Raw genomic sequence first — 16,331 nt, 5'->3', positions numbered from 1 at the left:
TTGTTGCTTCAGTTAAGTAACTGGGCTGAATTTTGTGTAGTTTTTTGACGTAAATATGGGGCCGTTTTCACGGTTATTTTTACCCACCCCGGTCCTTGGCTTTTTTATTTGAGGCTGTAGTGAAGCTTTTATTACTTTAAAAAATCGTTTATGATTTTTAAAATGTTTTGCGTTCCTGTTGAGTTGAGTATGTGCATTTTGAAATGGTTTTTAATTCCGTTAAAAGTGGTGATTTTGTCATTTTGTAGATCCCTTATTTCTCTATTTCAGCTTGTAACTAACTTTGCATTGCTTGAAAAAATAGTTTCGATTTTTTGAAGTGTTTTTTTACTGGTGTAAAGTGAAATGGGCGGACTTTTGAATGGTTTTAATTGTGTCAAAAGTTCCAACACTTTTTCCATATTTGTGTTGATATTTCTTTACAACTACTCAGGCTGGAGATGTTTTGATACTGTGAATATTAATTTAAGTAATTATCAAATCATAAAATAGAATGCATTCCAGCCTAGCTTCATTTTTTGTAGGGGTCAATTTCAAAATGAAATACGTTACGTACGTAAGCCAGCGGCGGCCGGGGGCTCTCTGGGGCTCTCGCCTGTGACGTCATCAACAGACTGGGACTTCTCCGGCTCCAGTGTCTCTTGGTCAATATTTACCGTAATTTCCAGTGTTTTCCAAGTATTTCCAGCTGTTTATAAACTCAGGTACGTAGATAGTAGTAGTAGAAGGAGGAAAATAAGAGAAATGGAGGAGGAGGAGGAAGAAATAAGGAGAAATGGAGGAGGAGGAGGAGGAGACAAAACATGTAAATGGCAAGAAGACAATCTTTAGCTTAGTTACCCTTGCTGCGCTGCCATTCTCTATTATTTGGTGTGTTTTGGGTTCTTTAAGTGTGTTTTATGTGTATTTGGGAGTGTTGTGGGGTGTTTTGAGTGTGTGTTAGGTGTGTTGAGGAGTGTATTGGGTGTATATTAGCTGTTACCAGTGTGTTTTGGGTGAATTTTTGGTGTTCAAGTGTGGTTTAGGTTATTTCTAGGTGTATTTTGTGTGTTTTGAGTGTTGTGGAGTGTTTTGAGTGTATTGTGGAGTGTTCTGGTGTGTTTGAGGGTGTATTGAGTGAGTGTGAGTGTGTCTTGAGTTTATTTTGGGTGTTTTAAGTGTTTTGGGCGAGTTTTGGGATCTTTTGGATGTATTTGAGTGTGTCTAGGGTGTTCTGGGTGCGTATTCTGTAATATTTGGTGTGTTTTTTGGGTGTATTTAATTTGTTTTGGGTGTATTTAGGAGTGTTGTGGGGTGTTTTGAGTGTGTCTTTGGGGTGTTTAGGTGAGTTTTGGGTGTATATCAGCTGTTATCAGTGTGTTTTGGATGAATTTTGGGTGTTTAAGTGTAGTTAGGTTGTTGTTTGGTGTATTTTACGTGTTTTGAGTGTTGTGTAGTTTTTGAGTGTGTTTTGGAGTGTTTTGGTGTGTTCTGGGGTATATTGAGGTGGTGTGAGTGTGCTTTCAGTTTATTTTTTGTGTGTTTTAAGTGTTTTGGGTAAGTTTTGGGGGTGTTTTGGGTGTACCTGAATCTGTGTGGGAGTCGTTTTTGTCTCTATTAATGGGGTTGATGAGTGTTTTGGATGTTTTAAGTGTGTTTTGGGTGTTTTTGGTGAGTTTGGGGTGTGTTTTAAAAGTTTTGCGTGTATTTTGGATGTATCCGTATGAGTTCTGTGGGTATATTGCAGTGTTTTGAGTGTTTTAAGATGTTTTAAGTGTATTTGGGTCTGTTTGGGTGTTTTGTAGGTGTATTGTGGTGTTGTGGGATGTTTTGAATGTTTTTTTGTGTGTGTTTTAAGTGTGTTTTGCGTGTATTTAGGAGTGTTGTGAGTGTCTTAAGTGTCTTAGGGGTGTATATCAGTGTGTTATGGGTGAATTCTGGGTGTTTAAGTGTGGTTTAGGATATTTTTAGGTGTATTTTACGTGTTTTGATTGATGTGGGGTGTTCTGAGTGTATTGTGGAGTGCTTTGGTGTGTTCTGGGGTATATTGAGGTGTTGTGAGTGTGTTTTGAGTTTATTTTGGGTGTTTTAAGTGTTTTGGGTGAGTCTGGGTGTGTGCCAGGGTCTTTTGGGTGTATTTGAGTGTGTGTCAGGTATACTGGGTGCGTTTGGTTGTGTTTCTGGCGTATTCTGTGGTGATGTGGGTGCACAGGTGTGTTCATCAAGGTACATATAATGCTATTATCAATGCAAATTTGTTTATTAAGTTCATATCAGTGTGAGAATTGTATACAGCTGGTTCATTCTCAGTCATCATTATGGTGCACGGTGCTGTCTTCTCATACAAGTTTGTGTGTGAGGGCATTGTATTTCAGTGTTGCCTGATGGTGACATCCAACCCGTTCGGAACCCTCACCGTGGCAGGTGAAGTTCTCTCACTGCATCAGCCCAAGAGGGACTGGTCCCCTCATGTGCTGCAAGACACGTTCATGACTAAATTGTCCAAGTACCCCCAACGTTGAGGCTATTCATGTTTATTGTGATGGTTCAGTCAATGGCAACAGGTCCGGATGTGGGCTGTTCATCCACGACTACATTTCTGCCAATCACCACACTGACACTGAGGTTTCCAGGCGGCTCCCTGCACACATGTCCTCCACTAGGACAGAACTGTATGCTGTTCTGGAGGCCCTCCACATTGTGGCGCCTCTCCGTAAGGATGTATTCTTCTTTGTTGACAGTCAGGCTGCATTGTATGCTCTCCAGTCTACCTCCCCCATGGACTGTGATCTACTTAATAAATGTCTTGATCTCATCCACGCCCTAGAAGGTGCTGGTGCCACAGTGCACTTCACATGTGGGTATCACACTTAATGAAGAGGCAGACCGCCTTGCTCAGTGCGCCATTCAGGAGGACACAGTGGACCCTGGCGCTGAGTACACTGTGGGCTACATTAAGAGTAGCATTAAAGACTTTCTACATAGTAGCATTAGTGATCAGTTGAAGCTTTGTTGGCATAGGGGCAGTGGCAGTAGTGTTCACTATGTAGGTGTCTCCCAGAGCTGTGCTTACACCTGTGGGAGACACACTGCATCACACCACAGGCTGGCAGTGAGGCTCAGATTGGGCTATAAATACTTTTGGGAAGTCAGTGCTTCTCCTGGCGTGTGCTGTGTGCTGCACCAAGGGGACACACTCTGCGTCATTATGTCACGAAATGTCCTGTCATTGCTACATTTATGGTGCAAGGTCAACGTGACTTGTATACCCTCATTGATCATTTCTTAGACTCGGCCACTCTCAGGGCCACTGAGACTCGGCCACTCAAGGAATATCCTACGTTTGCTTCCAGACTGTAAGATATTTATGCAATAAGGTGTGCAATATCTGTATTTATTTATTTACTTATACTCTTGTAATGTATACTATCTATTTTTATATTTTTGATACTCTACCTTTAAGTGTTTGCCCGGGGGGGGTGGCAAGGTCCCTCCTTCTCCTTTGTTGTATTTCATTATTAATGCAACAATAAAGGTATCAATCATGTTTTGCTGTCTCTCTCTCTCTCTCTCTCTCTCTCTCTCTCTCTCTCTCTCTCTCTCTCTCTCTCTCTCTCTCTCTGGGAAGTAAAATGCTATACTTGTTTGCTATTAAAATTTATAATAAATAACAGCAATATAATAGTGATCTAGAGCTAACTATAAATGAACAACACTTCAAATTCTGACTATGACACAAATAATATCATTTGAGCAAAGCTGAAATAAATAAACAAGATAAATATGTATATGTCAATAAATAAAGCTAAAATTTCAAATGAATAATCTGTCTTGTAAATATGAATAAAAATACAATTAATCGCATTCCCAGAGTAATTAAATGAAGGGATAAATTCACTATGCCTTCAGGTCTGTATGTATGTATGTATGTATGATTGCCTGTCTATCTGCCTGCTGCACAAGTTTGTTTATAATGAAACTTGTTAGGGTTTGTGGAAGACTGGGAAAAGAAAAAGAGAAGAGGAACCTTGATTACACTGAAAAGCAACAAGAAGAAAGAGAAGAGAAGAAAGAAGACAAGATGAAAACAGAAAATAAGACATGAGAAGAGGAAAAGAAAGAAGAAAGAGCAGAGAAAAAGAGAAGATAAAACAAAAGAGAAAGAAAAGAAGGGAAGAAAAGAGAAAAAGAAAAAAAGGAGAAACAAAGAGAAGAAAAGAGAATAAAGAGAAGTGACTGAAGAGAAGTAAAGAGAGGGGAAGAGGAAAAAAATAAGAAAATGAAGAAAAGAGAACAAAAAACAAGAGGAGGAGAAATGAAGCAATGAACACAACAAAGAGCATTGACATCATCCATTAACTCTTCAACAGTGAAAATATAGATCAATGATTGTAAACACACAGGAGGGGAGGGGAGGAGAGGACCTGGATGCTGAAAGTCTCCACACACACTGCATATGTGGGTGCGGTCTTGCCTTGCGATTGGCTGCCACTCTCTCATCAGCTAACCTAACCCTAACTTAACAAACCTAACTACCTTGTACCAAATTACTGGATATGGTATCTTATCTAACACATTATTTTGGCTAGGTTAGGTAACGATAGGCTTGGTTTGTTTAGGTTAGATTCGGTTAGGTTGGGTTGGATTAGGCAGGGCTTCTTGCACCAATCACAAAGCGAGACTGGCTCACACATACGCAGAGGAAGGGAGTGAGTGGTTAAACCGCCAACACCTGCCAAACAAATAGACTGACGTTGAAATCCGACATCCCTCAATCACATAGGTGTAGAAGTAACCCTTAATTTGTTTTTTCCTGTGTGAATGACAGACTGAGAAAATAACAAGTACATTAATCCCGCTGCATGAACACAGATAATGGCCGTGATAGGTGCAGTACTGTCAGTGGCCTGCTTAATGTTCCCTTTATTATTGTCCTGCCCCGAAGTGTACCAGGGACGTGGAACTGTCAATGAAACTCAATTACCTACACGCAATCCTCAGTTAATAATTTTTCTAACCTTTATTTTTCAACATTTCACTGATGCTGTGTTCCGTGTGTATTGCAGGAACAGTGATGCTTTTATGGCCTGCATGATTTTACAGCACTCTAGCATCAGCACTGGTGGGTCACAGACAGCAGGGGTTTACTTAGTGCCGGGTGACAGACTGTAGGTGTTCACTGAGGGCTGGGTGACAGACTGTAGGTGTTCACTGAGGGCTGGGTGACAGACTGTAGGTGTTCACTGAGGGCTGGGTGACAGACTGTAGGTGTTCACTGAGGACTGGGTGACAGACTGTAGGTGTTCACTGAGGGCTGGGTGACAGACTGTAGCTGTTCACTGAGGACTGGGTGACAGACTAGCTGTTCACTGAGGGCTGGGTGACAGACTGTAGCTGTTCACTGAGGACTGGGTGACAGACTAGCTGTTCACTGAGGGCTGGGTGACAGACTGTAGGTGTTCACTGAGGGCTGGGTGACAGACTGTAGCTGTTCACTGAGGACTGGGTGACAGACTAGCTGTTCACTGAGGGCTGGGTGACAGACTGTAGGTGTTCACTGAGGGCTGGGTGACAGACTGTAGGTGTTCACTGAGGGCTGGGTGACAGACTGTAGGTGTTCACTGAGGGCTGGGTGACAGACTGTAGCTGTTCACTGAGGGCTGGGTGACAGACTGTAGCTGTTCACTGAGGGCTGGGTGACAGACTGTAGGTGTTCACTGAGGGCTGGGTGACAGACTGTAGCTGTTCACTGAGGGCTGGGTGACAGACTGTAGGTGTTCACTGAGGGCTGGGTGACAGACTGTAGCTGTTCACTGAGGGCTGGGTGACAGACTGTAGCTGTTCACTGAGGGCTGGGTGACAGACTGTAGCTGTTCACTGAGGGCCAGGTGACAGACTGTAGCTGTTCACTGAGGGCTGGGTGACAGACTGTAGGTGTTCACTGAGGGCTGGGTGACAGACTGTAGGTGTTCACTGAGGGCTGGGTGACAGACTGTAGCTGTTCACTGAGGGCTGGGTGACAGACTGTAGCTGTTCACTGAGGGCTGGGTGACAGACTGTAGCTGTTCACTGAGGACTGAGTGAGACTGTGGGTGTTCACTGAGGACTGGGTGACAGACTGTAGGTGTTCACTGAGGGCTGGGTGACAGACTGTAGCTGTTCACTGAGGGCTGGGTGACAGACTGTAGCTGTTCACTGAGGACTGGGTGACAGACTGTAGGTGTTCATTGAGGACTGGGTGACAGACTGTAGCTGTTCACTGAGGGCTGGGTGACAGACTGTAGGTGTTCACTGAGGACTGGGTGACAGACTGTAGGTGTTCACTGAGGGCTGGGTGACAGACTAGCTGTTCATTGAGGACTGGGTGACAGACTGTAGGTGTTCACTGAGGACTGGGTGACAGACTAGCTGTTCACTGAGGGCTGGGTGACAGACTGTAGGTGTTCACTGAGGACTGGGTGACAGACTGTAGGTGTTCATTGAGGACTGGGTGACAGACTGTAGGTGTTCATTGAGGACTGGGTGACAGACTAGCTGTTCACTGAGGGCTGGGTGACAGACTGTAGGTGTTCACTGAGGGCTGGGTGACAGACTGTAGGTGTTCATTGAGGACTGGGTGACAGACTGTAGGTGTTCACTGAGGACTGGGTGACAGACTGTAGGTGTTCATTGAGGACTGGGTGACAGACTGTAGCTGTTCACTGAGGGCTGGGTGACAGACTGTAGGTGTTCACTGAGGGCTGGGTGACAGACTGTAGGTGTTCATTGAGGACTGGGTGACAGACTGTAGGTGTTCATTGAGGACTGGGTGACAGACTAGCTGTTCACGGAGAGCTGGGTGACAGATTCCAGGTGCTTACTTATAAATGTGTGAGAGACTGTACCCGCTTACTTGTGCTGGCTCGGATCTTCCCAGAATATCAGTTTACAGTGTGACACAAGAATAGAACATTTGTATTTCAAGGGTCCCTGTACAGTAGGTCCTCAAACTATCTTTGCAAAATAAAGTCTATGTTCTGACAAATGTGATGTTATCTGGCATGTCTGCTGAGCGCGGTGGCAACAGTTGGCACCCCTGCAAGCTATTGGGGTGGTCGCCATGTATTATGACCTGGGATACGTCAGCATCAAGTCAAGTCACGCACGCCAACCTTACTGACGCGACCCGTGGCCACAGTGCCCAAGCAGCAGGCTTCCTATTGTTTGGTAATGTTTTGGCACCTGTTTTGCATCACCTAATATTTGTTCACATATCTGGGGTGGCTAGTAATCCCTCTCATGCTTATCTAATTAGCTCGCTCGTTATGCTGGCGTCTCAACAGTGCGCCATCAGGTGGAGGGGGGTGCGGGCTCCTCAGTGTGGGGCGCGGGACTCTTTGGTACATAGTAGCCGTCTTTCAGGGAAACAAACACAGTGTGGAAGGAACCAATGTTGTTCTGAAGGGTAATTTTACAGTCCTCTAAGGAACTTCTGTCCCCGGGCAAGAGACTGGTGTCGTTTTTTAAAGCAGTATTATTTTTCGAGGAATCTGTGTCGTTTTCAGATTTTGTGTCAGACGCCAGCGGGTCCCCACTGTTTTCCACGGAATTATAAATGTGCAAGGAATTTCTGTCATTGTCTATGGAATTTGTGCCATTTTGCAATGGAGCGTCACTGCTGTGCAGGGAATGACAGTGTTGCAATGGGTTCCTGTCACCTTCCAAAGAGCTGCAGTCATTTTCCAAAGAACTGTCACTGTTTTGCAAGGAAACTCTGTCATTTTCTGTATGATTTTCATCACTCTGGGAAGAAATGTCATTACATTCCAGGGAAACACTGTGTTGCAGGGGACCTGTGCCGGCTGCGAGGGCAGGCGGGTCCCTCCTGGCGGGCGGCCGGCCCCTGCGCCTCCCACCGCCACCGTTCACGTGGGTGTCGATGTGCTTGGTGAGTGTGCCCTTCCGGGTGAACTTCTTGCTGCACAGCTCACACTCAAAGTTCTTGAGGCCGCTGTGGGAATTGAGGTGCTGCAGCAGGTGTCCCTTCTGCATGAAGGTCTTGCCGCACTGGTCGCACCCGAACTTCTTGATGCCGGTGTGGACGAACATGTGTCTGTTGAGGTTGCTCTTGCCAGAGTAAGTCTTGCCGCACAGCTCACACTTGTACTCCTGCGGCACGCTGGGATCAGGCGGCGCGGGGGCCCCGGCAGCCTTGTCCGCCCTGACGCGCCTGTGCTCCGCAGAGTGCTGCAGCAGGTCCTGGCTGTTGGCAAAGCACTTGCCACACTCGCCACAGTAGGAGCGCTGGCCGTCGTGGTGGGTCCGCGTGTGCTCGGCGAGGCTGGCGTCGTCAGAGAAGGACTTGCCGCACTGGCACCGGTGCTTCCTGAGGGCTGTGCAGGCCACGGCGTGGCGGCGCAGGCTGCTCCTGACGCCAAACTCCCGGCCGCACGCCCCGCACTGGTAGCGGCGCAGCACGCTGTGGGCCGTGTTGACGTGGCGGGTGAGGTGGCTCTTCTGCTTGAAGCACTTGGCACACTGGTCGCACCGGTGCTTCTTGAGGCCCGTGTGCACGTTGGAGTGCTGCTTGAGGCTGCTCACGTTGGGGAAGCCCGCGCCGCACTCCTGGCACACAAACTTGCGTGAGTCGCCGTGCAGCTCCAGGTGCTGCGTGAGGCTCACCTTCTGGTGGAACCGCTTGCCGCACTGCTCGCACTCAAACCTCTTGAACCCCGTGTGGATCTCCTGGTGCTTGACCAGCGTGCTGCGGCGGATGAACAGCTCGCCGCACTCCTCGCACCTGAAGCGCTTCACCCCGATGTGCGTGGCGATGTGCTGCACCAGGTTGGCCTTCTGCCGGAAGCCGCGGCCGCACGCCTGGCACGTGTGGCGCCGCTCGCCGCTGTGCACCAGGCGGTGGCGCGTCAGGTTGCTCTTGTTGCTGAAGCGCCGGCCGCACTCGCCGCACTCGTGCCTCTTGACGCCCGAGTGCACGTACGAGTGTTGGCGCAGCTGGTGCAGGCGCGGGAACATCTTGCCGCAGTCCGGGCAGCAGTGCACGCTCAGCCCCATGTGGGACAGGGAGTGCTGCAGGAACTGGCTCTTGCTGCCCAGCACTTCCCCGCACCTCCCACACTCAAACTTCCTGACGGCCTCCACCTCCAGGCTGGCCATGGCGGCAGTGGTGGCGGTGGTGGTGGTGGCCATGGTGCTGCAGGGTGAGGTCACCAGGCTAGTACAAGCACGAGGCCACCGGTATGTTTTATGAGATGCTTCGGGCCACACAGATCTTGTACGTTGGGTTGAATTGGGTTAGGTTCACCAAATTAAGTGTGAGCCACAAAGCCCCACAGTTGTCTGGTGGTTTCCTCTGAGCATGAGATAAGTTTTTTCTTGTGTTCCGGCCTGTGCAAGCCAAAGTGCAGGTGTGTGATGGTGACCATTTGATGAAACACAACATTCCATCTTCATTTTCACCACAGAGAGAAATTCAAGTCACAATTCAATTCCTGATTACATTCTACTTTCAATCTGAGCCATACAAACAGACACACAGACTTGCAAGGTATGATATAAAGTTAAATAATAGTCTTTTTCCAGTCTGTTATCAGTTTGACCTTAAACGACACCTACACTTCAGGTCAGATGATGTTTTCCAATATGATCCTTGCACACCAGTATTCTGTCCACCTCCCTAGTGCAAGAGTTAACCAGTATTCTGTCTTTCACCACTATTCTGTCCACCTCCCTAGTGCAAGAGTTAACCAGTATTCTCAGTCTTTCACCACTACTCTGTCCACCTCCCTAGTGCAAGAGTTAACCAGTATTCTCAGTCTTTCACCAGTATTCTGTCCACCTCCCTAGTGCAAGAGTTAACCAGTATTCTGTCTTTCACCACTATTCTGTCCACCTCCCCAGTGCAAGAGTTAACCAGTATTCTGTCTTTCACCACTATTCTGTCCACCTCCCTAGTGCAAGAATTAACCAGTATTCTCAATGTTTCACCACTATTCTGTCCACCTCCCCAGTGCAAGAGTTAACCAGTATTCTCAATGTTTCACCACTATTCTGTCCACCTCCCTAGTGCAAGAGTTAACCAGCATTCTCAATCTTTCACCATTATTCTGTCCACCTCCCTAGTGCAAGAGTTAACCAATATTCTCAAATTACCCACCCCCTTTCACCGGTACACTCTGGAACTCCCTGCCTACTTCTGCTCTTTCCCTTGCCAATTCTTTGAAAGGGAAGGTTGTAGGACACTTTCCCAGCTCCAGACAATCCTTTCATCTCATTTGCTTCAGAGCCTGGCATCCCAGTAGGCATTGTTGATGTAATTATCTGCAGCAATTTTTCAGCATCCTTGTAAACGCCTACTGAACCGTGCATCCTAGGTGGTGGTGTTGGTGGTGCTGGTAGGCCCTCACAGCATGCCCTCAGCAACACAGCAGCAGTGGAGACAACGACCAGGGCAGGCAGCGTTCCCCACCAGGCACCAGCTGAAGGGAAAAGTGCAATGAGGTGTTGCTGTGGCCGCTCATCAGTCTGTCCCCATAGCATAACATAGCATAACCTAACCTAGCCGTACTTATCACACACACACACACAGGGCAGCTCATAGAGGGTACCACACACTAACAAACACACACACACAGCCCCGTCAGCCTCTGGTGGAGAGACAGCCATCTCAGGGGCTTAGACACACCACAGCTGGCCACACGCATCCATAGCAAGACCCCTAAGAGAGAGAGAGAGAGAGAGGGGGAATAACAAACGAAAATATTGGTGTTTAATATAAGTAACTGACATTCTTATTAATTCACCCCGTCCTCTCTAACATATGCCACCAGTAAGTGAGGAGTGCGGTGTAGTAGTACCTGTAGAAGGCCGTCAGTCTCTTGTCAGGTGGTGGTGATTATTATGCTTCCAGGTGAGAGTAGCTGTCAGTGGCGGTTTGTGCCTCTCTCACTAGATGGCGGGTCAAGTACGGTGCCTTTCATAGCTGTCAGTGGTGAATATATTTCTCTGACTATTTGTTTATTTTCTATTCACATCAAAGTTGTTTTAGCGGCATGGATTTTTGCTGTGGTTTCTAGTGATCTTTCTTGTTTTGCTTATTGGGTTGCTGAAGAGTTATTTTCTTTTCGCCTAAGTTTGTTTTATGCGTTTTCTGGTACGGTGTCTCCCATAGCTGTCAGCAATGGTGATTTACATATCTTCAAAGGCATTCCATCCTATTCCTATTCCTGTTGACTTATTTTTCATGATCCGACCTGAAACTATTTATCCCTACATAAATACTGTATACTCCTAACACATTTTATGGTCTCATTCTCGATTTTAATTTATTTGTGCGATATAAAAGCTGATGGATGTTTTTGTTGTTGTCATATTCATCTCAGCCCTACTGTATTTCAGAATAACTGTAAAATCATCTCCTGGGATTCATCTGTGGTCTTAACGCATGTCATGGCAGCATCCATAAATTAAAGGCAAGAATGCGAATATTGTATTTGCCTTTAATAATAATAAAAAAAAGCTGAAAATAGAGGAACAAAATTAAAAAGCAAGATTAAAAAGCATAAGAATAAAATAAATAAAAAATAACAAGAAGCATAACAAGAATAAAAGAATAAGTAAGAAAAACAAGAACAAAAACAACAAGATCAGGATCAAGACACCCGCCAAACACCACACAGTCATCCTCGCCGCTTGCTGCTGTACCTCACAGCATCATCACACGTATTATTGCTCTCCCTTCACTCCCACCTCTCCCGGCGCCATGAACAGCAAGGTGGAGGCGTATCTCACCGCCAAGAAGGAGAACTCGTCTGCTGAGCTCTCTAAAATATTCGGAGAGATGGAAGAACTGTATAATAAAAAGTAAGTTAAAAATTTATGCTGTTTTGGTAAGTTAGAGCGGCCTTATTTGTTTATTTGTTTATTTACGTGTCTAGGCCCCCAGAAAGCAATAGTTTATATGTTAGTATATTATTTGAGTGGTAAGGGTTAGGTTACGTTAGGTTTGGTTAAGTTTGGGTTACGTTAAGTGTGGTTAAGTTAGGTTGGGTTACGTTAGGTTAAGTTTGGTTACGTCTGAGTTAGGTTAGGTTAAGTTTGGTTAAGTTAGATAAGGTTTAGTTAGGTTAAGTTAGATTAGGTTTGGTTAAGTTAGGTTTTGTTAAGTTCTAGATTTTGTTAAGTTTTGTTAAGTTAGGTTCACTTATTCTTTAATTCCACTTTTTAATCCAGTTATTATATAGATCATGATTAAGAGAATAAATAGATAAATAGAAATGAAAAAAACACTACAATATTTTTTGCTCAGAAGTAAACAATTAGCATCAGAAATTTGTAAGTAAGATTATTTATTTGCATTGTACAAAAAAAAAAAAAGTTATATTAGAAAAAATGTATATACTAGTTTTGATAATTTGACAGTACTACAATAAAAATCTTTAATATATATTCATTCTCTCTCTCTCTCTCTCTCTCTCTCTCTCTCTCTCCTCTCTCTCTCTCTCTCTCTCTCTCTCTCTCTCTCTCTCTCTCTCTCTCTCTCTCTCTCTCTGGTTCTGTCTTTCTCTTTCTTTATTCTATTTCATCTTATTTTTCCGCCAATCGCGACCAATCTCTCTCTCTCTCTCTCTCTCTCTCTCTCTCTCTCTCTCTCTCTCTCTCTCTCTCTCTCTCTCTCTCTCTCTCTCTCTCTCTCTCTCTCTCTCTCTGGTTCTGTCTTTTTCTCTTTCTTTATTCTATTTCATCTTATTTTTCCGCCAATCGCGACCAATCTCTCTCTCTCTCTCTCTCTCTCTCTCTCTCTCTCTCTCTCTCTCTCTCTCTCTCTCTCTCTCTCTCTCTCTCTCTCTCTCTCTCTCTCATCTCTCTCTCTCTCTCTCTCTCTCTCTCTCCATTGCAGACTGTGGCATCAGCTGACCTTGGCACTGCTGGGGCTGGTGAAGGAGCCAGCAATGAGACAAGGCACTGAGCTCATTAGTTTGTACACTAATCTCATCGCTGAGCTGGAGAACAAGTAGGTGGTGGTGGTGGTGGTTGTTGTTATTGTTGTTGTTGTTGTTGTTATTGTTGTTGTTGTTTTATTTCTTCTTTTTTCTTCGTTTGTGTTTGTTGTCATAGTAGTAATCTTTAAATTTTTCTTCCTTTGTTTTTCCAGTAGTAATAGTAGTAGTAGTAGTAGTAGTAGTAGTAGTAGTAGTAATCTTTTAATTTTCCTTCCATTGTTTTCAGTAGTAGTAGTAGTAGTAGTAGTAGTAGTAGTAGTCTTTAAATTTTCCTTCCATTGTTTTCAGTAGTAGTAGTAGTAGTAGTAGTAGTAGTAGTAGTAGTAGTAATAATCTTTAAATTTTCCTTCCATTGTTTTCAGTAGTAGTAGTAGTAATAGTAGTAGTAGTAGTAGTAATCTTTAAATTTTCCTTCCATTGTTTTCAGTAGTAGTAGTAGTAGTAGTAGTAGTAGTAGTAGTAGTAGTAGTAGTTAAATATAAACTTATCTACTAACCCTAATTTAACCCCCAGAGTGAACCCCCTGTCGCTGGCCCAGATTGCGGGGGAGGTGATAACACAACACGCTGACCCCAACGAGGCCGTGACCTTTGTGGAGAGAATAATCCCCAAAGTGAGGGACCACCAGGAGGCGCGGGTGCTGTCTAATGTGTTGATCGCGCAGGTGAGAGGGAGAGAGAGAGATAAATTGATATGTATGTAATTTAAAGGTTTAATTTAATGCTTTAATTTCCAAACTACCCTCCTACGGCTTCTATCCTTCTCTCTGTAACTTCACCTCAAGCTTCCTTTGTGACCGTTCTGTTGCTGCTGTGGTAGACGGTCGCTGTTCTTCTCCTAAATCTATTAACAGTGGTGTTCCTCAGGGTTCTGTCCGGTCGCCTACTGTCTTATTATTCATCAGTGATCTAAACTAAACTTCTTGTCCTATCCACTCCTACGCTGATGATACCACCCTGCAGTTTTTCACGTGTTTTCACAGACGTCCAACCCTTCAGGAAGTAAACAGTTCACGCAGGGAAGCCACAGAACGCCTCACTTCTGATCTCTTTAAAATTTCTGATTGGGGCAGAGCAAACTTGGTATTGTTCAATGCCTCAAAAACTCAATTCCTCCATCTATCAACTCAACACAACCTTCCAGACAACTATCCCCTCTTCTTCAGTGACACTCAGCAGTCCCCCTCTTCTACACTGAACATCCTCGGTCTGTCCTTTACTTATAATCTAAACTGCAAACTTCACATCTCATCTCTTGCTAAAACAGCTTCTGTGACTTCAGGCGTTCTGAGTCGTTTTCCACCAGTTTTCTCACCCCCCTCTCCTTCCCCCAGCTGCTAACTCTGTACAGGGGCCTTATCCATCCATGTATGGGGTGTGCTTCACATGTCTAAGGGGGTTCCACTCATACTGCTCTGCCAGACAGGGTGGAATCAAAAGCTTTTCATCTTATCAACTGTCTTCAGCCTCTCTCTCTCTCTCTCTCTCTCTCTCTCTCTCTCTCTCTCTCTCTCTCTCTCTCTCTCTCTCTCTCTCTCTCTCTCTCTCTCTCTCTCTCTCTCTCTCTCTCTCTCTCTCTCTCTCTCTCTCTCTCTCTCTCTCTCTCTCTCTCTCCTGTAACTGACTGTCTTCATAAGCAAACCTGACCTGACCTGACCTCACTCTCCCCAGGTGACCCTGAGTCGTCTTGAGGACCAGGCCAGGACCAAGAAGATTCTGGATGAGACAGAGAAATTGCTGGATGAGATAGATGGCGTCACACCCGTGCATGGAAAGTGAGTGTGTGTGTGTGTGTGTGTGTGTGTGTGTGTGTGTGTGTGTGTGTGTGTGTGTTATCCAAAAACACACCAAAACACACACCAAAACACACAAAAAACACACCAAAAATACCAAAAACACCCAAAAACACACCAATAATACCCAAAAAACACACCAAAAACACCCAAAAACACAACAAAACACACCAAAAAACACAACAAAAACATCCAAAAACACACCAAAATACCCAAAAAACACACCAAAATACCCAAAAACACACAAAAAAACACCAAAAACACACTATAACCACACCAAAACACCTCAAAAAACACACAAAAACACAAAAAACACACAAAAACACCCCAAAAAACACCAAAAACACACAAAAACACACAAAAAAACAACAAAAACACCCAAAAACACACCTAAACACACAAAAACACCCCAAAACACACCAAAAACACCCAAAAACACACCAAAAACACACAAAAACACACCAAAAACACACAAAAACACACAAAAAACTCCCCAAAACACACAAAAACACACCAAAAACACAAAAAACCACCCTAAAACACCCCAAAAACACCCAAAAACACACCAAAAACACACAAAAAATCACCTTCACACCTCTTTCACGCCCTTCTTCAGGTTCTATCTCCTGGCATCCGAGCTCCACTGTCGCACTGGGGCCCACGCTGAATACTACCGGGCAGCCCTTCGCTATCTGGGCTGCATTGACCTCCAGGACCTTGACGAGGAGCAGAGGGTCAAGCAGGCATTCTACCTTGGTCTGGCTGCACTGTTAGGAGAGGGGATCTACAACTTCGGAGAGCTGGTGAGTGAGAGGGGTGCGGGAACAGGTGGGGGTGAGAGAGAGGGTGTGTGTGTGTGTGTGTGTGCATGTGTGTGTGTGTTAAGGATAGAGTTTTGAAGGTAGAGTGACAGAGAGAGAGAGAGATTGTGTGTCAGAGAGAAAGAGAAAGATTGTGTGCAAGGGAATGACAGAGAGAGAGAGATTGTGTGTCAGAGAGAAAGAGAAAGATTATGTGTGCAAGGGAATGACAGAGAGAGAGAGAGAGAGAGAGAGAGAGAGAGAGAGAGGTTATTTACAGGGCATTGACAAAGTTTAGTAAAAGTAGAAAAAAAAAGAGAGAAAGAAAGAGAAATTGAAGCAGAACAAATTAAAAAAACCCAGCAGCTTTTACTGTTACCCTAAAAACACCTTTGAAAAACCACACAGAATATTTTACAACACACGTCTCCCCACAGCTGGCCCACCCTATCCTGGAGGCACTGAAGGGGTCATCCTCCGAGTGGCTGCGAGACCTCCTGCTGGCTTTCAACGAGGGGAACATCAATAAGTTCGAAACGATGAAGCCGCAGTGGAGCACCCAGCCTGACTTATTGGCCAAGGAGAACCAGCTTAGAGAGAAAATTAGGCTGTTGTGTTTAATGGAGGTGTGTGTGTGTGTGTGTGTGTGTGTGTGTGTGTGTGTGTGTGTGTGTGTGTGTGTGTGTGTGTGTGTGTGTGTGTGTGTTTCCTTGCTATTTCTCTCTCTATCTCTTCCTATTATTCTTTCTTTCTGTGTGTGTG

At 45.2% G+C, this 16,331-nt stretch overlaps 2 protein-coding genes across 2 annotated transcripts in view; one reads left to right on the top strand and one right to left on the bottom strand.

Moving 5' to 3' along the window:
- The first annotated feature begins 561 nt into the window (after positions 1–561).
- LOC135096038 (26S proteasome non-ATPase regulatory subunit 13-like) overlaps positions 562–16,331 on the top strand; it is a 17,112-nt gene continuing 1,342 nt past the window's right edge. The window contains exons 1-7 of the mRNA XM_063997235.1: positions 562–704; positions 11,374–11,838; positions 12,875–12,988; positions 13,491–13,641; positions 14,648–14,751; positions 15,386–15,572; positions 16,007–16,195. Coding sequence (XP_063853305.1) covers positions 11,738–11,838; positions 12,875–12,988; positions 13,491–13,641; positions 14,648–14,751; positions 15,386–15,572; positions 16,007–16,195 — 846 coding nt within the window. The 5' untranslated portion in view covers positions 562–704; positions 11,374–11,737. The remainder of the gene's footprint in view (positions 705–11,373; positions 11,839–12,874; positions 12,989–13,490; positions 13,642–14,647; positions 14,752–15,385; positions 15,573–16,006; positions 16,196–16,331) is intronic.
- Positions 7,229–10,934, bottom strand: LOC135096036 (zinc finger protein 70-like). Its single transcript, XM_063997233.1, has 3 exons — positions 10,833–10,934; positions 9,703–10,454; positions 7,229–9,648 (listed from the first exon to the last, which is right to left on the bottom strand). Exon 3 carries the CDS (start codon positions 9,163–9,165, stop codon positions 7,309–7,311), a length of 1,857 nt encoding a protein of 618 aa, XP_063853303.1. The 5' UTR covers positions 9,166–9,648; positions 9,703–10,454; positions 10,833–10,934; the 3' UTR covers positions 7,229–7,308.

This window comes from Scylla paramamosain, unplaced genomic scaffold, assembly GCF_035594125.1.
Source record: "Scylla paramamosain isolate STU-SP2022 unplaced genomic scaffold, ASM3559412v1 Contig2, whole genome shotgun sequence".
Lineage (NCBI taxonomy): Eukaryota > Metazoa > Arthropoda > Malacostraca > Decapoda > Portunidae > Scylla > Scylla paramamosain.
Note: the sequence above shows the minus strand (reverse complement) of the source record. Positions and strands in the feature narration are given on the sequence as shown.